Source organism: Vombatus ursinus, unplaced genomic scaffold (assembly GCF_900497805.2).
Source record: "Vombatus ursinus unplaced genomic scaffold, bare-nosed wombat genome assembly UNPS02014791.1, whole genome shotgun sequence".
Classification (NCBI taxonomy): Eukaryota; Metazoa; Chordata; class Mammalia; order Diprotodontia; family Vombatidae; genus Vombatus; species Vombatus ursinus.
The window spans coordinates 78,637,658-78,664,392 of NW_020954569.1; the positions used below are offsets into that span (position 1 = coordinate 78,637,658).

General features: G+C 38.8%; 1 protein-coding gene across 1 annotated transcript in view; it reads right to left on the reverse strand.

The window, feature by feature from the left end:
• Nucleotides 1-26,735, reverse strand: part of ALPK2 (alpha kinase 2) — a 151,962-nt gene that overhangs the window by 103,135 nt on the left and 22,092 nt on the right. The window contains exon 3 of the mRNA XM_027869128.1: nucleotides 4,919-6,605. Coding sequence (XP_027724929.1) covers nucleotides 4,919-6,605 — 1,687 coding nt within the window. The remainder of the gene's footprint in view (nucleotides 1-4,918; nucleotides 6,606-26,735) is intronic.

A 26,735-nucleotide genomic window follows, 5' to 3' on the forward strand; every position in this document is an offset into this window, starting at 1 on the left:
ATTTCACTTTACATTCCTTCACACATTCTAATTTTTTGTCAAATTGGCCTTTTTACTGTTACCCACATGTGGTGTTCCATGCCTTTATTCAGGTTTTCCCCCATGCCTGGAATGCTCCTCCTCCCTGCTCCTTATCTTCCTCCCTTCCACATCTTGGAATCTCTAGTTTCTTTCTAGGCTTAGTTCCTACATGAGGCCTCTCCTGATTCCTCCTAGTTGTTAGTATTCTTTGTATCCCTAGAACCTAACACAATGCCTTGCACATAGTAGGTGCTTAATAAGTGCTGTTGAATTGATTAAGGGAATTGTGAAGGGCCTCATAAATCTGTTTATCCTTAAAGGATGACAAGTGAAGAGAAGAGGGTTAGGTCCAGCCACTTAGGGAAATGAGGTAGGGAAGTCACATAGTACATTTGGAGGACAGTGAGTAGAACAAATGGGATTGAGCTTTGCACTAGGAGAGCTAAAGTTGGAGAGGCAGACCGGGGTTAAATTATGGAGAAGCTCCATTGTCAGGCTAATGTGATGAGATTTTTTTGAGACTAGCCAATTCATTCAGAGCACTGCAGTAAAGATGACATGGGCTTTATCATAGTGTGGGCAGCTAATTTCTGCCTGTCACATTGTCATAGACTAAACTCCCAACCTCTGACAGTCATCCTCAAAGTCAATGGCATTGTCAGAAGGGAAGCGAGGTAAGACTGAGAATGGTGTAGCATAAGTCCATCTCCACTATTAGAAAAACAACTCAAAGACATGCTCCACTAATGATCAACCACTCAATCAGTGAGTATTCGTTAATTAAAGACCTACTATGTGCCAGCCACCGTGCTAGGCATTGTAGATACAAACAGAAAAAATAAAGTCTCTGCCTTCAAAGAATGTGTGTATACACACAGACATGTATACACACATGTTGTATATATGTCTGCCTATATACATACATACATTGTGTATATATACACACATTCCTTGAAGGCAGAGACTTTGTGTGTCTCTGCACATATATACATATGTGTGTGTGTTTGTATGCCTATACATTTCCATACATATATGTAGGTATACATATATATTTGTGGAAACAACATGTACGATATAAGTTTATGCAAAATAAACAGAAAAATACAATGATAATTTAGGAGTACCATCTTTGCATTTAAAGGAAAACACATATTCATGAAGCAATGTTTGTGATGTATGGCCATCATTTCATGAAAAAGCTTATTATTATTGATGTTATTACAATGACATGTGGTTAAAATACATGGAATTTCCTGTAGTGCTTCATAATTACCAAGTGCTGACTCCCCATCCAGAATATTTATAAAATACTTTAACCGAAGATTACATTTCCATACTATCCATATGGGAAACCCATTCTCTGACAACCCCCGCCCCCAAATGCACACTCTCTGGGGTAAAGCTGACAGTTACCCAGCAGGATCCAGGACTCCTCATTTAGGAGTGAAGCTTATATGACTCCAGTGAGGCACCAGAAGAAACTTTAGATGGGTAGAATGTCATTCCTAACCTCAGAGTTGGACCAGTACATTAAGGTTTAAACCAGAGTAAAGGTTTTGTTGGTGTGACCTCTGGAGGAGGTTCAGATTGGCCTGAGGTACCCTCTCTTCTCTCAATGGCCAAACTTCTGAAACTAGCTTGGGTGGACTAGCTTAATGGGGGTGGCCTTGGATAAGTACTATTTCCAGTGAGACAAAGTTCTTTTTTTTACGTTATAAAACAGAAGAAAGCAAATATAAAATCTGAAGATATGAATTTAGAAAGGAGAGGAAGGAGATTGTCAGTAATTTTTAAACTAGGGTTTGTGAACTTATTTGTTAAAATATTTTGATAACTATATTTCAATATAATTAGTATCCTTTGTAATCCTGTGTAGTTTATTTTGTGCATCTAAAAGCATTCTGAGAAGGGATTTATAGACTCCTGGTCTATAGGGTAAAAGAATGTAGTGTAAAATAGTAGATGATTTTTTTTTCCAGTGCTGTACATAATATTTTATCTACTGACTCTGTGCCTTTGCATAGGCTGTGTCCCCGGCCTGGAATGCTCTCCCTCCTCTCTTCTATCACTTAGAATCCCCAGCTCCCTTCCAGGCTCACTTCAGGAGCTGCCTCCTAACTTAAGGCCTTTGTTACTTCCCCCATTTGTCAGTGCTCTTCCCTCCCTACCCCAAAGACCAGTGCACTCTGTATTGGTGTGCTTTGTATTTCCTTACCAGCATATATGTTGTATGCCTCTACTAAAATAGATTTCCTTCAGAGAAAAAAACTAGAAAAATGCTTAAGATGAAAATCAAGAAATAGAACAGGGGTTAGTCTGCAGGCCACCAAACCTACCAGAAGATACTTAGAGGGAAATGAGTCATAGCATGTGTCCATCAGCTAGTGGGGAGAGATGAAGGAGGGAAGCACCTTTATTACAACCACCCTGAAACCCAGGATTTTCATCTTAATCCTTAGGTTCACTTAGAGTACACAGGAGAAGGTTTAGAAGCAAAAGCTACAAATTCAAAAATTAACACTTAAACTTCAAAGTCTAAGGATAAAGGCTTAAGGCAAAACCAGTAAATTTCCCCAACTCTGGTAACACATTTTTCACATAATTCTGAAAAGTTCCCTATGGTTCCCATGCCCACCCAAGCCTCAGGGTTTTTTAAGAAGCTGACACAATTTCTTGTTAGGAACATAAATTTGTATGGGAAGAAGAATCTGCCTTGTCAAATATACCCATCCTCTCTTGTCCCATTCCCCTAACAAACTTTTCTAACCAAAGAACAATAAATATTGGAGGAATAAGGAGCCTTCTCAGCACCTCATCCCAGGTTGTACAGAACTATCTTGAGGGCACAGTTCCCTTTGAAGTTGCTGGGTGGTTTCCCTAGCAGGAATCGGCTCTGCTGATGATCACAGCAAAGTGAGAACTGGCCCATCTGACTCCATGTCAACTGCTCTTCAGCTTGTTTTCCAACCTAGGTCCTTGCTTAATTTATTTAGTTTATCCCAAAGCTCATGTTGCTTTTCTGATGAAGACACCTTATGAGACTGTGTTGCTATAAATGTGAAAGTATAAGTGCATGACTATAGATCTCGGAATGGGCATGAGGGAGAGTAGTGTGGCCTCAGGAATGAAAGTATTTTCATTCAGTTAATTCTCAATGTAACTGATGAACATGGTGGCCAGTGGTCAGTGGGTTTGAAGCCTAATGATGGTGAAGATGGTAGGGGCCCCTTTCCCTCAGTTTCTCAATTTAGTGGATCTAGAACTGATAAAATTGAGCCTCTAGTGATAATGGTTGTACCCTGTCTACCTCCTTTGTCAGAGAATCTTTATTTCTTTATTCCTATCTTTGCTCATATTCTAACATCTGAACAGATACCAGATTCCACAGACCTCTAGTAAAAGGGATATTCTGCCTAATGATATGCACCTGAAATAGACAGACACATGAAAACAGTAATTAAATAAAGTGTGGGAGGAGCAACTTCATGGTTAGGAAAGGAAATAATGTATAAAATTCCAGGAAAGCTTCATACAACAACCTATTAATATAACTATTTGAGCAATTCAGTAATATAAGCTATAACTGGGAACAAATTTGTTGTAAATTATTTATGTGTGAATGCTAAGTGAGATCAGTCATAGACCTGTCATTAATGAGAGTACATCTATACAGAAGACAGTGAAGTAGAAGTGTTATGTGGTTAATTTGGCTGGTTTAGGCAGCTAACCAGAATAATCCACTGTGAAGTCAAAATTTAGGCTCTACGGTCAGGTTTGTGGGAATCAATATACTGCATTTAAATAGCTTAATATTTCAAGTTTTCCCTAAGAGAGTTCAAAAATCCCTGAATATCTTTAAAGTATACAGGGAGTTAAGTTTCATTTTCCTGGGAGCAGAGGAAGGTAAGTGGCAAATAAGTTTTGGTTTGGTTTTGTTTTTAAAAACAAACAAATTAACAAAACACAATTCCTGCTATAAATCACCCTCCCCACCCAATTCAGTAACTCATAATCTCTTAACAATTTTGTGTTAGGCAAATCATTCCTAAGAATCAAGGGCAATTTTCTAAGATATTGCATATATTCAAGCCATTATAACTTACTATGTAGTTTCAAAAGCTAAATTGAAGTTTACCAAAATTGAACAAAAGTATTTCTCAAGAAGCAAGCTCCTTTGTAACTTGAGTTATTTCTCTGCTTTTAATTCTTCCTTTGAAAAATGTTTCCTCCAAGTAAGCAGTAGTGGAATCATTTGCTTTCTGTTTGTTTGGTTTTTTCCCTTTCACCTTTTCTGGGATACCTTATATTACAGAAGTATAGTAAATCAGAGTTTGCAAAGTACTTTCACAGAGACACAGATAAAATACACATAGTTAAAAGTAAAAGGCAGCAACAGAACCACATGATTTAGCCAGGATCACAAAATGAATCACATAAATCAAAACTCCTAGAAATCATCCATTCCCACTGGGAATATGGACTAAAGTCAGGTCCCATCTTTCACATGCTCCCATCAAACGTGACTAAATAGAAATTTTTCAAAGGCTCTACTCAAAACATTTGCTTGAGAAACTTTCTGAATAGAGACACTGCCTGCTAAAACACATGCAGTGTATGAAAGATCAGGTTTCTCTATCCAGCTGTCCAGAATCCCATTAGTCCCTCTTACTACTGTCCGTCTTTTTCTATAATTAGGATGGCTTAAGGTTTATCTGGGCCTTTTTCAAAACCAGATTTCCTTCCTAGCAGCAGCAGCTGTCACTCACTCTTGCCTTAATGGTATCTGAGGGCTTACTCTCGATTTACATTATGGTGGAGCTCATGTGAGCCTGAAGTGGGGGGATAAGGACATGGAAGGATGCTTTCTGTTCTATTATTTTTTGGAAAGGAGTCTTACCTGAGGATGGACATGTTGATTTACCACCTGATCTGTCTCCAGTAGGCCTTTAGTACACTTCCCTTTCTTCTTCAGTTCTGTCTCTCTTTCTGTGGGAAGTGATTCTGCTGGTGTTGGAAGGGTTTCTGTTCTTTGCTGTGCTTGGGTCGAAATGGCATATTCTCCTCCATGGAATTGGGAATTAAGATGAATAGCTTCTGCCTCTTTGTGAAAACTCTCTCTTGTATCGCCAGGGCGAAGTTCAAGACCCCTGACTTCTCCAGGACCTGGGAGGTTAAGCGTGCCATCTGTTGCGTTTTCTTTCAGGTTGGTGTTCAGCTTCCTGGGTTTCCCTTTAGCCCCTGGTCTCCTCACCCTGACTAATTTCTGTGAGCCCTTCATCCGCGTTAGGTCTCCCTCCACACTTTTCTTTGCTGGGTTCTCCACAGGCTGGTTTGTCACTGGCTTTTCTAACTCATGAGTCTGGGGCATCATCTCTCCAGGTGTCTTATCCATGTTCATCAGACTATCAATGGCAAGAGACTCTCCTGCTTGGTGACTATCTGCATTTTCTCCTTTCATTCCTGGTTGATCACTGCCATTGGCTATAGAAGTGACAGGGAGCTTATATCGCTCTTGGTCTTTCACTGGGGATGTTTCTTCTTGAAGGTGTCCCAAAATAAGAGTCATTCCTGGTTGCAAGGAATACTGACTGTAAATGGGTAAACTGCTCCTTCCAGCTACTTCTTGGAGTTTTGAGTGATGACCACAGAAGCCAATGGTAGTATCCATAGGCACAATGTTATCTGACACCTGACACTGACAAGCCATTTCACTGTGCTCACACCCACCCAGACAACCCTCTCTGAATTTTGTCTCTTCGTCATCTCTTTCTAATAAAAAGACAGGGTCATTCCCTCTGAGGTCCTCTTGCCAGATCACATTAGAGTAATCTGTCATAACATCGGAACATTCCAAATACTCAAGGTCATCATCTGAAAACTCAGTGCAGGTTAGGTTTATCTCTGGGCAGAGTTCAAAATCTGTGTCAGAGTCTTCACTGGAAATCTCTGGGGAGACATTCTGCTTGGTTGTGGAGCTGTTCACTGGGTAAATGGTTTCCTCAGGCAGTGCCATGCTAAAGCTAATATATTTCTGTATTTTAGAGTCTTGATGACTAGCTGGTAAAACTTCATCATTATGACCATAACTGGTCACACAGTCATCAATTAACCTTGATGGTTTGGAATGTACCAGCCCACTGCAACATTTTTCCAGGCTGTCTGCCTCACTCCTGCCTTTAGGGAAAACTAAATTGAATGCATTTTCCTCTGTGTAATTGTGATTAGAGCAATTCTCTTGAGCTTGAATAGTGCTTTTGATACCTGCATCTTTTTCAGGCCTATGAGACACATTGTCATTGTCGGACTGTAACTGTGATAAGCATGAGCCTCTGAATCTGGGGAAAGAAGAACCAGACAGAGTAAAAGTGTCCTTAGTGGCATCTCCTTTCTCCTGGAAAAGTTGCTCTTTCTCATTAATTTGATGTGAATTGTCCTTCTTACACATCTCAGCATCTTCTCTCAGGTGAGGATTGAGTTGTGGGTTCTCTGAAAAACACTCAACTTCAATAAAAGCTGAACAGCAAATCATTCCAAAACAGTTTTGAGCAGAGATCTGATAAACCGCAGCATCATTCTTGGTGCAGCTGAGGTTAAAGAAGAAAAAAAACCAAAAACAACAATGTTGTTTACTACATGGTGGACGGACTATCAGTAGAGTCTCAAAAAACTTTTCACAAAACTACCCCAAATGGAGAAAGTTGGCTGTTTACCTAGGTGAAAAAAAGTATCTCCTTTTCCACAATTTACCTCCTACCAGGGAGAAATGCTATGACATTTTTGGATTATTGGGAATTTGAGAAAGTACCACTTCTGAGCAAGAAATTGCAGCTTACACTCAAATGACTACCATATCCCACCCCACATGACTGAAACAACCTGAACAATAATTGCATTTAAAGTTATGTTTAAAACTGTGGCTCTTGCCAGTAGGTCTGTCTGATTACAATGTCCCTAATCATGGGAAAATGAGTTTTGCTAAGCACCGTTCTCAGCCAGTGGACTGGCCAGTGTTATCAACCATAGTCTTTGAGTGATTCTGGCTGAGAATGCCATCCTCCCTAATAGAACGTTAAGCTTTATTATGCTTGAAGTCTATGGAGCAAAAAACTAAATTGACTCTGGCACTGTATTCAGTTGTTCAAATACGAGCAAATATCACTCGGGATACCTTAGTTTCTTCCCCCTGACCCCATATAATTGCCATTAGAAGGGAGAGGTGGTATAATGTAAAAATCATCAAATACTGAAGTAAAGGGTTTGAGTCCCTGCACCAACACTTCCTAACTGTGTAACATATGGTAAATCATTTAACTTCTCTGAACTTAATGCTGATCATCTGTAATACAATCATAATAATATTTGCATGACCTCTTTCTTGTGGTTATTGTGAGCATCAAATGCAATGGTGTATGCAAGCGTCTTAAGTAAAGAGGCTGTTCAATTTTTGTCTCTGCATCCCAGATCCTGGCACAATGCTTGGTGCACTGGATCATAAATTTACAGCTGAACCTTTGAGACCATTGGTTCTTATTCCTTCATTTTACAGATGAGGAAAATAAGGCTTAGGGAAGTTACATAGTCACATAACTAGGGAGTATATAAGGCAGGATTTGAGCTCTGGGCCTATAGTCAGGAAGATCTGAGTTCAAATCCAGACTCAAACACTTAATAGCTGTGTGACCCCAGACCAGTCACTTAACTTCTCGGTCTGAGTTTCCTCCCCTGTAAAATAGGAATAATAATAGCACCTACCTCCTAGGGTTATTATGAGGATCAAATGAGATAATATTTGTAAAGCACTTTGCAAACTTTAAAGTGCTATATAAATACTAGCTATTATTATCATCACCATCATAAATTATTATAATTCCTGACTGCAGGTTCAGTGCTCTTCTCAATGAAGATATTTAATAAATATTTGCTTATTGACTGACATAGCATTGTCATTATTGACTACTGACTTCCTATGTTGTACTCTCCTGATTCCTTTTTCTATATGACTCTATTTCACAGTTCTGTAGAGCTTTGGTCATACTATTATGACCTGTTAAAGGGGAGACCAATGTTATCTATTCATAATCACAGTATTCTGTGAATGCCTTGAATTTATATAGGACCTGATACTTGGTGACCTTTCACCTACCTATCATTTGATTTCATAATGTTACTAACCTCTGTTTCATACATTTCAGGAATCCACAATCTTTCAGAAATGGAACACCACATGCCTGGTTCCAATTTGCCAGAGAAAGAGAAGCGCTTAAGCAGGCAAGAGTCATTGGGTAAAGGCTCCAAAAATTTGGAGGTAAACACACATTCCACCAATTAAGAAGGAATTTAGGTTAACAGGCTAAGGGAGGCTCAATCCCTCCTTACTGTGAAGTATTCAAATAACAGATTCTTTTAGAGCTCATCCAGTTCAACTTCCTCATTTTATTTATTTAATTTTTAATTTATGGAATAAAACAAGCAACTTTCTCATTTTAAAAGAGAAAACTAAGGCATAAAAACACTAAGTGACTGCCCAAGATCATAGAAGTAGAGTCAGACCTAGAACCTAGACAGCTTGACTCCAGAACTTGGGCTCCTCTTATGCCAAACTGCCTTTTAATTCCTAGCTTATTACGTTTCTAGGAAAATACAATGATTGAAATAGAAATTTTAATGTGGGTAGGAGGGGAATAGTTCTGGTGCATAGAGGTACTTTATGTGCACTGGGTGCCTAAGGGGAAAAGGGAGTACTAGGAAATGGGAGAAAGCTACAGGAAAAAAAGGAAGAGAAAGTTTTCTTGAAGCCTCCATTATTAGTGGAAATAACAACAATAACAGATAATTTATGTAATGCTTTAAGGTTTACAAAGCACTTTTCTAATGTTATCTGATTTTATCCTCACAACAACTTTGGGAGGTGGGTACTATTATTTTCCCCATTTCACAGAGGAAGAAACTGAGACAGACACAGATTAAGTGACTTGACTCAAGTCTCACAGCTAAGTGTTTCAGGCAGGATTTGAATTCCGATCTATCCTAACTCCAGGTCCAGCACTCTAACCATATTATATACTACCTAGTTGCCTCTAGAAAGTACTTGTAGGGCAGAGTACCAGGGCCCTAGTCATACATGACCATTTGTATATGGTATCTATGGGAACTATTTGTTCATCAGAAAATGTAATTAGAACAGTTGACTCATTGACAATGATGCTGACTAAAGACATTAATTAAGATATGTTTGTTTTGTATCCTTACATTTCTCTCTGGCATACAGTAACCATTTAATAAAGGCTTATAGACTGATATATAAAAGCACCAAAAAACCATAAAGTACTGCATAGGTTTAATCTATTTTTGTAATTGTTGTCAATATTAATGATATTAGTAATAATCATAAGGAAATCACTTAACCTCTCAGTGCCCCTGGCAACTCTTTAAGATGTTAAGTTGAAGGGCAGGTAGGTGACGCAGTAGATAGAGGTATGGCCTTGGAGTCAGGAGGACCTGAGTTCAAATCTGGCCTCAGACACTTGACACTTACTAGCTGTGTGACCCTGGGCAAGTCACTTAACCCCGACTGCCTCACCAAAATAACTAACTAACTAACTAAATAAATAAATAATAAAATAAAAAAATAAAAATGTTAAGTTGCACAAACAGGTGCCAATATGTATTGATAGAGAAAGTTTCCTTGCTAATAGTCTGCAACACCAATAAAAATCATGAGCCTGGTCCAAAAGAATAATAATCATAAAAATAATTATTATGAACTTACTCTAGATATCTATATAATGCCTAACTAATATATTAAATACTCAATAAATACTTGTTGACCATTGATCTACATCATATAGTGTATATGCAAAATGTATGGCTCTCCTATCCAGAAGAGGGCAGTGTTATATCCAAATGTACAAATGAACACAAGACCTTTTACCTCCTTACCCCTTTTTTCTGGGATGTTCATTTCTCTAGGGCAAGTATGTGGCACACTGGTTGGAGTGATGCATCCCAAATAAGTTTAAAATCTGAGTTTAAAATCTGGCTTCAGACACTAGATATGTGACCTAAGGCTGTCTGCCTCAGTATTCTTGTCTGTGAAATGGGGATAATAATAGGTTTTTAGGATGAACTGAGATATTTGTAAAGTGCTTCGTAAACCTTAAAGTGCTATATAAATTCTAACTACTAAAATTCCTGGATCACCACATTCCTTCCCCTTTTCATACTCATTCCTAGATGCTCTCTGAAGCACATGCTCATTCACTTATAAACCATCTCCCTGACCCTTTGGATTTCACATCCACAGTATGTGCAATGTACATGTATATTCTTCCTTTTTAGTCTGAGGATGATTGCATGTCTGTAATATATTTCCTCCTACAGGACTCTCAAGCGCACTGGTGACGTGCTGAGATGATTAGTACCCAAAGGAGAGGGAGCTACTAGCAAGGTCAGTAAAAACATTTCACCATGGCCTACAGTTACTTGGAAGCAAATTAGAGTTATCTTCCCAGTTCCCCATGATTTGGCATGAGTGGGTGTGCAGGAAGAGTTGTGTTTGCTCTTTTTCCTGTTTTCTGACATCCTCATAATTTTTAAGGGATATTTTGAAATAGTTGGGAGTGTTTAGAGGGGATGATGGATGGTATTACCCATTTTCAATTCTATTTTTAACAATTTTGCTATTTAAAAACCTTAGGAGTGATCAGGGTCAACTTATGGGAAAATCTTTAGACAAGCTCTTTAAAAGCCATATGGAATGAATGAATGACCAAATGAATGAATGAAAAAGCATTTATTAAGCAATGTATTAAGTGCTAGGAAAATAAATAGAAAAGAGAATCTCAAGGGCAGCTAGGTGGTACAGTGGATAGAACACTGGCCTTGGATTCAGGAGGACCTGAGTTCAAATTTGGCCTTAATTAGCTGTGTGACCCTGGGCAAGTCACTTAACCCCATTGCCTAGCCGGGAAAAAAAATGGAATCTCCTACATTTCTTATAGTAAGATATACAGTGATGAAAACTGGCTGACGGTTTTGAAATACACAATATACTAGTATTACTAGAAACAAACGCTTCAGAATAACTGATAATAATAACAATGATAATAATAGTTAACATTCATATGGCACTTATGATGTGCCAGGCACTGTGCTAAATGCATTACAGTTATTATCTCAGTTGATCCTCACAACAACCCTGGATGGTAGAGGCTACCTATAAGATAAGGAAACTAAGGCAGAGATTAAATGACTTGCCTCACACAGCTTGTAAGTATCTGAAGTTGGATTTGAACTCAGGTCTTCTTGACTCCAGGCCTCCATTGCTATCTAGCTTCCCCAAGATAGATAGATCAGAAATGCAGTCTCAAATTGGTCTAATTTCTAAGAGTTTAACATCAAGGCCTTTATTTACAGTCAGAAGATGTGGGTTCATTAATTCATAGAATTCTGAACTAGGAGGGACCTTAAGGATCATCTCATCTTCAGCAACAGAAGAGGAACCGAAGCCCACTAAGCTTAATTGATTAACACAGGATGGTGAAGCTATTATGTAACAGAGCAGGGGACTGAACCCAGTTCCTCAAACTCCAAATCCAGTGGGTTTGCTATTATATCACAAACTTAAAAAAAAAAAGAGTGAGGATGTGATGGTGATGATGATGATGATGATGATGATAGGGAACTGCAATTATCCACATATATGCGGAATCTCCCTCTGCCAAAAACTGACAGCCAATAATTTCTCAATGTGCCTTAATAACCACTTTATCCTTCAAAATGTAGAACTATAAGGGGAAACTGATCTGATGCTCATCACAAGCAGGAGTTAATTTCATTCTCCAAAAATTCTACCTTTTCAAAAGTTTCCTTTAAGAACTAATGAGTGGCCCTGGAGTCAGGAGAACCTGAATTCAAATCTGACCTTAGACACGTATTAGCTGTGTGACCCTGGGCAAGTCACTTAACCCTGATTGCCCCTCCAAAAATTAGTGGAAATAATATTCTTTGCCTAATTCTACTGATGGGAAGGAAATGCTTACTGTGGTGGAGGAGGGATGATGGGGACTTTGTGGAGAAATGACCATTCCTTTCTAGAACTTCTGATGAAGCAGAGGAAAATTGGGCACAGTCTGACATAAGGCTAAGAATTTGGGAAAGGAGATTTCTGAGGGTTTAGAAGAAGGATAGGTAAAATCCCATGGACTTAAATTCTATAGGGGAAGTCAGATCAGAGGAGTTGGGAAATTGTCAAGAATAAAATTCTAAAGACACAAAGGGAAATTATTTCAGTAAGGAAGAAAAATAGGAGTTGTCTGAAGTCAGTCAACTAGCCATTTACTAAGTGGCTACTATGAGCCCCAAACTGTGTTTAGCACTAGGGATACAAAGAAAGACAAAAGACAGTCCATGCCTTCAGGGAGCTCATAATCTACTAGGGGAAGACAGTATATTCTATTACAAACCAACCATGAGGGGAGATCCCTGCCCAAGGTGGGACATGGCATTCTACCCTTGATTTTTCCAAGTGGTTGCCCACTGTAAGGTGTGACTATGAACAATTAGTCCCAGCCCTGGGATCCTACCTGAAGGAAAGGGAACATAAAAGGGTGAACATGCAGGGTTTTTTGGATTCTCCCTGGGAAAGATCACACTGGCGGCAAGAGGAGGAGTAATGCATCAGTTACACTTCAATAAGGCACAGAGAGTACAGAGGTAGGCAGCACCACATGCGAGTGGGGTGGGAGAGGGAGACAGACAGCTCTGGGAAGAGACTGGGGAGGGAGAGGGGCACAGAGAGTCACGTGATTACAGATCGGGGTTGGAAGCACTTGGGCAGCATGGGCCTGAGGGGCAGGGTGTGGGGGTCCCATTCTAATAGGGTTCTGATGATGGAGGACGGACTAACTCTTGTCCAGGCCACGTTAGGATTGTTCATTAACATATCAATATCTTCTCAAAGTTGTCATTGACAGGTTAGGGTTCCTTAGTTAGCATAACGTTTCTCTGGTTTTACTAAGTATATCTGGAGCTTATCTGGAGTTTATAGACTAAGGGAACATTAGTAGGACAAAGGAGCCATTATATTGGGGCCTAGCTGGCTTCTTCTAATTTAGTGCATAATCTCTGGATGTGGCCTTAATTAATTAAGGAGGTAGGTTTTTTTCAAGTAGCTTCTATGTTTCCCTTTACATTCTTAATTCCTATTTATTGTTACCTTACACTGGGCTATTTATATACTTACTATACTACCTGGTGGGGTGAGGGTGGGGGAGACCATAACAAGATAAAATTTCAGCACATAACTATGTACAAACAAGGTATATAAAGGATAAATTGAAAGGAGTTTCAGAGGGAAAGCACTAAGATTAAGAAGGACTGAGGAAAGGTGTCTTGCAGAAGATGGTAAGCTGAAACTTGAAAGAATCTAAATATAGGCTACTTTTTATTTACTGAACTTTGAAAACAAAAATTATTTCATTAATCATTGCTTTCCATCCCTTGGTCCCATGGTGTAAAAGATCAGTTCCCATGTAGAAACACAATTTTTGCTAATTTAAAGAGATTAATGAGAATGCCAAGGGAATCCACTAATCAACTTAGCTTTTTAAAAAAAGTATTTATAAAAGATGGAAGCAAGGGCATGTAACAGAGGATGAATCTAAGCGTGGCATGGTCCTATAAAAATAGTGTCAAGTGATGACTGTAAATGAACTGAGTCTGTAAAGAAAAACTAAAGACAATAAAATGGTTTTGATTTTAGCTATACTGGGAGGAAATAAGGGCATCAAAGAAGAGAAGGTACTTGTGGCAGATGCAACAAGGATAACTGGCACCAAAGAGAAGGCAGAGCTATTCATGTCTGCATCTGTTTACTTTTTTTTTTTTTTTGCAAAAGACAAGGACCTTTGCACTAGAAATGAGAAAACAAAAAGGACTAATAAGGAATTTGTTCCCAAGATAAGTAAAGAGATAATAAGAGCACCTAGTTGCCCTGCATGAATTTAAGTTTCTTGACCCAGATGAACTATATCTTTAGAGACCTAAGGAACTGGCAAGTGTGATTGCTGAGACAATATAAATAGTACTGAAAAGATCATGGAAAATTATATAGGCCAGTGAGCTGAACTTCAATTCCTGGGAAAGTTGTTGAGTGGATCACTAAAGAAAAAGTGATTACCTAGAAAAGGAGGTGATTATAAAGAGCCAGTCTGGCTTCTTCAAGACCCCAGAATGCTTTTTTTCCTTTTTTTATTGGTTTACTCAGGGAAATGCTTTAGATATAATTTATTTAGATTTTAGCCAACCATTTGATAAAGCATCTCCTACTTATCTTGTGGAAAAGATGGAGAAATATGGAATGAATGAATGAATGGAAAATAATTTATTAAGCATTTAGTATATACATAACACTCTACTAAATGGAAAAAATAAAAATATTCCTTGCTTTCCAGGAACTTACATTCTAGTGTGGGAGACAATATATTTAGGAAGTTTTGGCTTTAAGTCAGGTGGAAAGACACCATCATCTTTAGGGTACAATAGTTGAGTGGATTATAATGCATCTTCTTTAACAATATTTCCAGTGTTAAAATCACATCTTTCTGATTCTGATTTCTGAGACATCTGATAGTGCCAAGGACTTTTGTTGATATGCAGAATAGGCAATAATGAAATTAGATGCATAAAACTAGTAGTTTATGGTTCATTGTCAACTTGGTAGGTCTCAGTGGAATGTCTCAGTTATCTATGATTGACTCTGCTCTGTTTAACACACTTATCAGTGATTTGGATGAAGGCATAGATGATGACATGTTTACCAAATTTGCAGATAATACACAGCTGGGAGGGATAACTAAATCACTGAATGATGGAGTGAGGATCCAAAAAGTTCTTAACATGGTTGGATCTAACAAGATAAAATTCAATAGGGATGGATAAATGTAAAGTTAACTTACATGTTGGTTCATAAAGTCAGCTTTACAAGTTCAGAGTTGAGGTGGCAAGTTATATAGCAGTCTGTCTCAAAAAGATCTCAGGGTTTTTAGTGAACTGCAAGTTCAGTATGACTCAGACAATCAAAAAGCTGATCTTGCAAAAATGGTACCCTGGAAGACGTTTTCAGAGCCATAGCCTCCAAGAATTAGGAGGTGATAGTTTCTCTCTATACTCTGTCCTGGTCAAACCACATTTGCAGTATTATGTTCAGCTCTGGGTGCCACAATTTTAAAAGGACATTGATAAGCTAGAAAACACCCAGAGGAAGGTAGCCAGAATGGTGAAGGGCTTCAAGATAATAGTATATGAGGATTGGTTGAATGAACTGGGGGTGTTCAGCCTGAAGACAAAAAGACCCAAGGGGAACATAAAAACTATATTCAAATATTTGAAGAGACTGTCATGTGAGTGAGGAATTAAGTCTTATTCTGTTTGTTCTCAGAGGTGAGAAACTAGGAGCAATATGTGAAGGTTGAAAGAAGAACAAATTTAGTCTTGCTGTCTGAAAAAAACTTGCTGATAAAATTCTCCAAAAGTAGAATGGGCTGCCATGAAAGACAGGGGCTTCACCTTCATTACAGGTCTTTAAGCAGAGAGACTGAATGACCATTTGTCCAGAATGTCATAGTAGGGAACACTTTCAAGTATGCATTGAACTAGACAGCTTCTGGGGTCTCTTCCTACTGTAAAATCCTCCCAAGAGAGAATCCTTTCTAGAGGGAAGAATAAATTTACTCTGGTTAAGACCAGGATTCATTTAAATTTAAGTCTAGAATCTCTTAAACCCTCCTCTGGAGTAGACAGAATTCTTTAGGATATCCTAGAGCAAAGATTCTTCTTTAAAAATTTTTTTTCAGGGGCAGCTAGGTGGTACAGTGGATAGAGCATCAGCCCTGGATTCAGGAAGACCTGAGTTCAAATCCGGCTTCAGACACATAACAATTACTGTGTGACCCTGAGCAAGTCACTTAACCCCATTGCCTAGCCAAAAAAAAATTCACTTACTTTATTCTTTTTTTTTGACTTTTTAAAAATTTATTTATTTTTAGTTTTCAACATTTACTTCTATAAGATTTTGAGTTCTAAATTTTCTCCCTTTCCCTCTCCACCCCCCCAAGATGGCGTGCAATCTGATATAGGCAATATATGCACAATCATATTAAACACATTTTCACATTAGTCATGTTGTGAAGAAGAATTAGAACCAAAGGGAAAAACTATGAGAAAGAAGAAACAAAGAGAAAGAGAAAGAGAGAGACAGAGAGAGAGAAAATAGTATGCTTTGTTTTGCATTCAGACTCCATAGTTCTTTCTCTGGATGTGGATCGCATTTTCCATCATGAAATTTGGAATTGTCTTAGATTCTTGCATTGCTGAGAATAGTTAAGTCTATTGAAGCTGGTCATCACACAATGTTACTATTGCTGTGTACAATGTTCTCCTGATTCTGCTCACCTCACTAAGCATCAGTTCATGTAAGTCTTTCCAGGTTTTTCTGAAATCTGCCTGCTCATCATTTCTTATGGAACAATAGTATTCCATTACATTTGCATACCACAACTTGTTCAGCAATTCCCCAATAGATGGGCATCCCCTCAATTACCAATTCTTTGCCACCACAAAGAAAGATGCTATAAATAAATATTTTTGTCCATGTGGGTCCTTTTCCCATTTTTATGATCTCTTTGGGATATAGACCTAGAAGTGGTACTGCTGGGTCAAAGAGTATGCGCAGTTTTATAGTCCTTTGGGAATAATTCCAAATTATCGAGCAAAGATTTTTCACCTGGAATCTATGGACATGATTTAAAAAAATATTTTAACTATATTTCAATACAAATAGTTTCCTTTGTAATCTTATGTATGTTATATGAGAGGAGTCCATAAGGTTTACCAGACTGCCAAATGGGGTCTATGATTAAAAAAGGTAAGAACTCCTGCTCTAAAGGTATTCAGAAGACAAAGAATTTGTGTCAAAATCACTCCCTCCCCTAGTGCCAACCTGTCTCGCAGTGACAACTGTCCTCAGAAATGGTTGCTGGAGCAGGTACCATGTTGGGCTCATAGAAGGGATCAAATAATACCTTCCCTCTCCTTATCCCACAACATCTATAACCTTGGAGACAAGAGTGTGGAAGCTGTTGTCTGCTCCTGATAAATGTAACCAGCATATTACCTGGTTCTAGGCCTCTGCCTTAAGTTAACTTGGCCTGTAGGGATTGTCCTCAAGAAGAGCAACCCTGGATGGTCTCAGACCTCTAGGAATCAATTCAGATAGGGGGCACTGTTGATCATGTCAGATGGTTCCTAATCACTAACCTTCCAAGGAGTCATTGAGAGGAGTCCATGAATCTGTAGGCGCATACTAGTTTTGTCACTCTGATTTTTACTCAGCTCCAGTAAACTACAACCTGAATGAGGATTGCGTCTTACACATGTGCATAGCTATTTTTCAAATGTATGTAGATAGTACTATAATCAATAAAATGCAAATTCATTTCAAATGTGTTGCTGAATTCATAGTACGATGTTGCCATGACACTCTTTCTCAATAAATATTAATCATACAACTATGATCACGTGGGAATTCACTAGATATTTTGATGGTAAAAAGTCTTCACAAGGTTTTCTTTTTCTTTTCATTATTGTTCAATTTGGGAGACACAGGAGAATGAGAAAATAAATGCTTATTAATAGGAAAAATAATAAATGTAATTTTTTTAAAAATTAAATTGAAAAAATGTTCTGCATATTCAAAAAAGCTGGGAACCACTATTTCAGTGTGAAGAGCCATGAACCTGGAGTCAGAAGGTCTGAGTTTGAGCTGTGGCTTTGCCACTTGCTAGCTATGTGACCATGGACAAGTCACTTGATGTCTATGAGTTCCTATTCCTTCATTTACAAAATGTGTATACCTAATGCTTCTTCAGAAAGTTGTTGTGAACAAAGTCAAAGTGCTTTATAAATATCAATTTGCTATTATTACTAGAGCTGAATCTTTGTGTCTACTCTGTGAGTTATTCACAACTAGAAAGCCAGGACCAGGATGAGGAAGTAAGGAGTATTTGTGGGTTACAGGTATGGTCAGAACTGAGGCTAGGAGCAGGCAAGGTGGGTAGCTACCTATAGTAAAAGAGGAAAGAGCCTTTACAAAAATCACTTTTTATCAGTGTACATTTTTTTCTAATTCCAAAATTCTAATTTCCTAGGCATGTATATACATATAGACAGCCTAGAAGTCATTCTAATATGCCCAGGATACAAAAAGGACCACAGATATACAGCTGGATAGGACTTTAGAGGCCATCTCATCTAACCAATTCTTATTATAGATGGAAAAACCAAGGCAGGAGTATTAGATGAATTGCCTAAGGTTCCACAGTTAATAAGCATCAAAGGAAAGCCTCCAGTGTTTTGGGTGGATCCTCTATGAGAGTTTGGGGAAAAACATAGACAAGACTGATTCTGATTGAGAAGTCATGGAGAAATTATAATCTGCTGTAATGAAAGGAACAACCACATGGATGGATGAAAAGGCATTTATTCAATCCAATCAACATTTATTAAGTACCTACTATGTGCTAGGCACTGTTCCAAGCACTGGAGATACAATCAATAAAAAGAAAGACAGTCCCTGCCCTCAAGAAGTTTATGATCTAGTGGGGGGAGACAACATAAAAAAAGGGGGCAGGAAAGCAGTGGGGTGGAGAGATAGGACACTGGTAAGAGGACATCTTATTCCATGGAGTTGAAACAAGGCAAGGAGGCAGGTGCAAAGTGAAGTGAGCTGAGAGTCCAGTTTCTGCACTCTATGAAGGAAGGCATTGGGAGAAGTTTGGTACTTCACCTTCCTCCAACTTCACCAATCAGAGGGAAGAGGAGGCTGAGGGAGGTGCTGTCAGTCAAGGCTTGAGTCTGCACCTTAGTGGTGAGTTTAGAAGTGATGAGCTTATCCTGAGAGAGGCATCTTTTTCCTTAGAGTTGAAACTAGGCCCCATGGTGACAAGATTAGAGGTGATGAGAACATGTGTCATAGTAAAGTCTCAACACCTTTTAAACTTTGCTTGTATACATAAATGTTTTTCTCCTAGGTCTTGACATAGTTCCCTAATCAATGCAACTTCATCTTCCTTTGTATGCCCCATGGTGTCTGAGATAAGAGGGAGTAGATTAGAAGATATTTGCTACTACAGTCAGTTGTCTCTTAGTCTCTCCCTCTCTTATCCCTAGCCATAGTTTTTGGTGTATCAAGGTACCCAGATGGTCACTGAGTAGGGGTAGGGAAGGGAATGAATCAGGATAACTCTTGACTCCACCACACTTCCTAGAACTCAGTCATTACTATATATGGGGAAATGAAACTCATATACTTTCCCACCAGTATAACCAGAAGCAGGAGATAGAGGCTAATAGAGCTACTACAAGGGATTTGACATCCTCCAGAGTGCCAGGGATGTCCAGGACCATGTTCCTCATGAGAACATTGCTAAATGTCTGTAGCTCAGTCTACCTGGCACAAATAGACTGAAGGGCTTGTGTTTCATTTCTCCAGGTAATTTTGCCCTGACCTATAAAGAGTGGTTGAGGGTATTCAAGGAAAGATCTGAGGTATGTTTCACATGATTTCATATGTATAATGGGTATCACATTTCATGCCTATTCAATGGGTAAAGGAAAGGTAAAGAAAGGAAGACAATTTGGAACTAAAAATTTAAGAAAGAAAGAAAAAGGAAGGAAGAAGGAAGGAAGGAGGGAGGAAAGAAGGAAGGAAGAAACACATATTAGAAGGAAAAATGAGTCATCCTGTTTGGGTGAGTCATCTCTTCTACACCTCAATTTGCTCATCTGTAAAATACTGTGGTTGTCCCTCTTAGCACAGAAGCAGATGAGTACAGGGACAGAGTGTTCAGTGCATCGTCAGATGAGGTCACTGTATCAAGTTGTTTTTGCTTTCAAGGGTTTGATTCTGATGAGGGGTGTGAGGAGTAGAAGGACCACAATATGCAGCAATAAATGAGGTAAAAACAAGAGGCACAAGTAAAACTTATTTAATGTTAAAAAAGGAAAGTTTGGGCTGGAATGATTTCTAAGATCCTCTTTAGCTCTTGAGCCTATGATTTTAAGACTGTTCTTCCATATGACATATTTATTCTAGCCTTTGTCTCTTTATAGTATTGGCAGGCATTTATAAACTGTTCTAACATTTGTAAAGCACTTTATGTACATGGTCTCCCTGGATCCTCACAACAGCTATGTGATGGAGGTACTATTATTATTGTCATTTGCAGATGAGAAAAAAAATTCAGAAAGGATACATAATTAGGTCATGGTCAATAGCCACTAAGTGGAAAGGGTAGGATTTAAATTTGGGTCTTTCCCATCTAGAGCTCTTTGCACTGCGTTGGACTGTGCCTCCACGTTTTTCTTCCTGCAATGCCCTGCTTTCCTTCCTGCCTATCCAGATCATACACAGCCTTTAAGGCCCAGCTCACATTCCACCTTCTCTGGGAATTCTTCTCAGACTTCCTCCTCAAACTGCCTTTCCTCGTGCCTCTGAAACTTCTTCATCCTGGAAGATCACCTCAGCCTTGGAACTGACGCTTCAGAAAGCCCCTTGCTCTGATTTGAAGACTCTCCCCAGAACTTCTATTTAAGGCGGGCACCCAGGGCATCCATCTCTTCATATGTCACCAGTATGCATTCAGTATTTCTCATCATGCCTCCAAGCTAAGTATTCCCCTCCTCCTCCCTCCTTTGGGGTCCTTTTATGTATTATAAACTCCATGATGGCAGGGATTATCTTTATGCTTGCATTTGTATCTTAGCACAGTGCCTGGCACTTAAGTAAGCTTGTTGACTGACTAACTTGTCCATCCCTCATTTGATATTTCTTACTTGCCTTGTAGCTTATTGTTGTTGTTCAGTTGCATCTCATTATTCATGAAGGTTTTTTTTGTTTTTTTTCTTGGCAAAGATACTGGAGTGGTTTGCCATTTCCTTCTCTAGCTCATTTTTACAGATAAGGAAACTGAGGCAAACAGGGTTAAGTGGCTTGCCCAAGGTCACATAGCTAGTCAGTGTCTGAGGTCAGATCTGAACTCAGGAAAACGAGTCTTGCTGACTCCAGGTCTAGTACTCTATCCACTGTGCCACCAAGCTGCCCCAACTTATATCACTAATTATCTAAACTATACAATTTAGGATTGCTGGAAAGTCTTCAGATTCCACCCCCCCCAAAAAAGAATTTAACTTCTCTTGTATTCTTCACAGACTTTCACTATGCTGGGCCCACAAGGGATCATTTGACAATTGCTTTCACATTACAGTGTGAAAAAGGAAAATCTGGGCTCAAAAATATGGCAAGTGCTTTGTTTATTTATCTAGCATCAGGGCAAGAGGGTACTTCTCTGCAGCTGTACAGAAGAGTGTTATAAGAGAAACCTGCAGCCTGAAAACACATATGTTTACTGTTTCTGGGCAAAGCTTCTATAGAATTCACAGAACTAAAACTAGGTGCAGAGGAAGATATCTAAATATCTAAGTATATGCATATGTGTATATGTGTATATATATATATGTATATGAGTATGCACATGTGTATACACACATATATATATACATACATATATACATATAAAAAACTTCTTGTTCATATATATAAACTTCACATATACATATATATATTAAAATAACTTCATGTTGCTTTAAGAGATGGAGTCTATCTCTCTAGCACACTGCCTCACCCACATTTCAGTAACAAGCATGAAATGGAAAAAAAAAAAGAAATAGAACCAGTGATGAGTAGTGAACCAAAGAGAAAGGTCGATGTAACCAGGGTAACCAGAATAATATTGACCCAGAGGATATTGACCCATGACACCTTGCTCTTTCCCACTCACCACCTAATGCTACAATCAATAATCAGGACCAGGGATTCCTGGGGAAACTCAATTGAGGCAGATCTTTATTTAATTCTTTCTCTGTAGTTTAGATATGGTTGTTGAGCAGGACTGGGCAGTGGAAAGGCTCCATTAGAGATCTGAGCAAACAATCTGCTCCTGTGCAAGCTACACTGTACCTTAGTACTTGCTACAGTCCTGTGCCTAAAGTAGGTGTGTAATATATATTTGTTTGTGCACAACTGAAAAATTATAAAAGAAAAGAGAGTTCTAAATGCTTAGGAAGAGCTCATATACAGTCTTCCCTCACCTTACTACAGTAATTAACTCCTAAAAAAACTCTCCTAGGGCAAATCTTTTCAAGTCAAAAACATAATTGCCATTCATTTCAATGGGAAAAAGTATGTATTCCTGAGCCCCCCAATTAATGCTCATTTATGGTAAAAATAATTATTTCAATAGTAATAAGACTGGCCTACCAACTGTGGCCCGTGGACTCACTACAATACCCAAGGCCACAACATCCCTACTCTTGCCCAGATAGAGTTGGTTTCTGGCTCCATTCATTCATACCTTTATTTCTCCTTTCTTTAGATCTTTCTGGGAAGTACTCCCCTCACCTACTGGCAGCTGGGACCTCACAGCAGGCCAAGAAAAGCTATGAACCCCTAAATCATTCTTAGTAATAGCCAGGAGGCAAGCCCAGAAATACTGGTTCACTATAAGGAGAGATGGCAAGAGATTATGTCCCTGTCCCCAAAATGAAACCTTCCTCACTCCTGCAGCCTAACACTCATGCAGACATTCTCCTGAGCCAGCCTGACCTCATGCAGTTCCAAACCTACCACATGATGCCACCCCTGTTGTGGCTGGCCTGGGGGATGAGGGGATGCTCATCACAGAGAGAGGGTTCATCAATCAGTGACAGAGTCTTTTCTTTGGTGAGAAGGAAACTAAGAGGCACGTGGCCAACTATACAACTATGAAGAAGATAATATAGTAGCTGTCATCTGACTGCCAACTGCTAGAAAGGACCTGAAATCCAAATTGGTTCTCATCGATGAAATTTAAAAATGCCTTGTAAGCCAAAGTAGGGAGTTTAAAATGAAACTACTCTTAAGAATTCCCATAACCCCAATAGTTGTGCCTTAGGATGTAAGTTGCCAAAGCAAGGCAATAGCAAATATTCTGACTCTTTGAGCCTTCTGGCAGTTGATCGTGGGCAACGCTCCAGGAAGTCCTTCCATTAATACTACCCTATTCTGATCACAAGCTCATTAGGCAAACTTTTAAGTGTCCAGTTGATATTATATTAAGTTGCACTCGTTTTTAGGTCACAGGATTATAGAGATAGAGCAGGAAGGTACCATGAAGTCCAAATCTCCTCATTTTACAGATGAGGAAATTGAGGTACAGAGAGATTACTAATATAAAAGCTAACATCATAAAATGCTTTATGGAAGGTTAAGTGACTTACCAAGGGTCAGGAGCCAGTAAGAGTCTGAGGGTAAAATGTGAACCTAGAACATTCTAAGTACAGTGTCCTATCCACTATACCATACTGCCTCTCAATTGTTCCATTATTATTCTCAATTTTTTTATACTAGTTCTCTTTATTTTACCCAGGTGGGAAGTATAACAGTCACTCATGAGCCTGATCACAATACTGACTGGCATGGAAGCTTTCACCTGCTCCATTTTTTGACCTGGGCCAGTTTGTTTCTCCTTAGGCAGCCTGGGGGTCCTCTACTTCCAGAAGTTCACCATATTAGTGATGGACTTAGTGTAGACACCAGGCAGCTTTAGGGTTATTGCAGTTCAGAACTCTTGAACTTCATTGATTCACCAACCTGACCCTCTCCAGCAACAGACACTATAGTCATGTGCCACTATGCATGGCCTCTCCATTGATTTTAAATGTGTGAATTTTGTCTCCATAAATAATACTTCCATGAATCCATGTTTTCATTGATGTAGGTATTCTATCTATCATTGCAGCTAACAATCTGTTCTCATCTTTTCATACAGTATAATTCCTGTTCCTGTTCTCCCATAGGTCTTCCACAGAGGATCTACCCAGTACTGTAAAGGCCTTCCTATAAGGATTTTTATATTCCATAAATATACCAATGGGTACTCAAGCCACTCATCTATTATAACTTACTCCAACTTCATGGATGGCCTACCTCCTTTTCTGATCATGTTTTTCCTGGCTATATGCCCTGTGCCACTTGTATGTGGGTCACCTGGAAATATGCTACAGCCTACTTATAACCCACCATGCATCTCTCCATTTTCCATTGAGTAACTTGCAGCTTTGATTCTTTGAAGACTGTGGGATCTCAAGAAATGGAACTACGCAGCAGCATCATGAAGACATTGGTGTTTGAAAGTTAGGGTTATATATTAGAGAACCTCTTGGGATCACTAAGCATGGCATAATTTTCCAAATGTAATTCAACCTACTCTCTTGATCCTATTTAATTCTGGACCTCATTGTGCATCTTCATTGCTTATTTTGCATATATTTATATAACATCTATATATGTCTATATAGATGCACATATTTATGTAACATATACATATAGAGAGATTTCTAGATATCTGTGTATCTATGGATGTATAGACACACTAACTTATTGGACTATCTATCCATATGCATGTCCTATTCTCTACAATAGGCACTATTCATTCATTTGGTTTTTCCTCTATGAGTTGGTAGGTTGATCTCTTCTGAGTAATCATGGAGACAGACAGACAGACTGGGTCCCCAGAGAAGGAATCATTGTCCAATTTAATCTGCTTGGCATCACCCTAACTGCTCAAGCTATGGCCACCTTCAAAAACAAGACAGGGACTAGACAGGTGTCCTGAATTCCTAAGTCATCTCAACTGACTGGATATTGACCCATTTGCTGAGAGTGCAATATTGCTTTGGTGACTACCTACCCACTGCAGGTGGGAGCAAATAGAAAGAGGAACTAAGTTCTTGTGGTTTGGTTTGTGCCCAAAAGGGGAAGGGAGGGAAAGAAAGCTGCCTCATCTAGGAAAAATTTGTGGGTTGGGATGAGATGTTCATGCTAGTGTTTTGATACATTTGTTCACATTTTTTTCTAATGCTATTAGTAAAGCACTGTGTACACTTATGGCTTGCCTTGGCAAGTGACCTTAATTAAAGCATAGCAGGGACCAGACAAAGGGGTGGGGAGAAGAGTTTTCCCAGGCAAGGTAAAAGCAAGACCTCCAAAAGTCTGATCAGATAAATCCATAATATAACTTGCATAGGTCAGTGGAAAGAACACTATTTGGAGTCAAAGGACCTGTGTTCAAATCCTGGCTCTGTCTCTTACTACCCATGTGACTTCGGGCAAGTCACTTATTGTCTCTGGGCCTTGTTTTCCTCTTCTGAAAAATGAGGGGTTTAGATTAGATGAGTTTCTATGACCCTTTCAACTGTAAATTGATGATGATGATGATGATGGTAATGATGACAATATGCATCACTATCCAATGGGTGAAATCTAAAAAATATTATACATCTAGCTCTTTGAGAGTCAGAGTGAACCTAGCAGTTCCCCAGAGCAGCCTCTGCTATTGGGTTGAGTGCTTTCTTGGCTGCACCTGGTCCTTAATGCTGAATAGGCCAAGGCATTTTCTACAGTATCACTCATCTCTTTCCTTCCCCTGATCCCCCCAATGTCACATAAAGATGAAAAAATTGGCATACAGGTTTGTAGTTTTTCACAGGATCATCAGTGTGGAGATGATCTCTAAACTGAGAGGCCAATGAGTCCAATACCTTCTTTTTACAGATAAGGAGAGTCAGATCCATCCAGGATCACACAGATAGTGAGCATCTAAGGCGAAGGTGAAATTTTAATATAGGTATTATTAATTCCAAATCCAGTGCCCTATTCACCACACCAACCAAGCTAAGCTACCTCTTGAAAGATGATATCTTCTATATCCCCTTTTTTGGGTGGCAGGGTGCCATCTATTGTATTTTCCATTCTTCATGTTATCTCCTCTTCCTGAGATATTTTATAAAATAGTCCTTCAAGATTTTCAAGATGGTGCCACCTCCAGTATAAATGAACTCTATTCTTGTTCTATTTGAGCTACTTTTCCTGCTTTTATCTCTCTAGATATAATTTTTGCTTTCTCATGCAACACAATAGACACTGAGGTGATGATTCTAAATTTAGTTGTTCTAATTAATAATGAACATAGATTCTTTATAAGCAATGCACTCAACTCTATTTAATTTTTCATGTATTGGTTGAATTTCTGCTAGTTTCATCAATGAATCCTCCTGGAATGATTTGACTTAGGTTTGACAATGCTTGGACAAGCTTTCTGCAGAATTGTTTTTACTTCTACTACTTTTTATTGTTTTGTGAGACAACTGTAATCTTTCTCTTTCCTCCTCTCTAGAGTTTTCATGAAGCAGAAAAAGGGGATTGAGGGTGCTAGGAATCACAGAGTAGTTACAGTTCCTCTATAAATATTAACTGTAGGTACTAAAATGTAAGATATATGTCCAATAACCAGTAAGTTAACACATTATTGAAAGAACTAAGCCCTTATCAACATGAAATCCTCATGATACATGAAACCAGAAAGTAAAAAGGAAATTTTAACTAGTTGACAGGGTCTTACTGATTCTCCATCAAGAGACAAACATAGGTGTTGGTAGAGTTGATCTCATTTATGCTTCCCAAAATAAGAACTATAAGTTCATAGCACACTCACTCATCTTCTACTGAAGACAGCTGCAGCTTATACACTGACCTCTATCATAAAAAATGAAGATGAAGA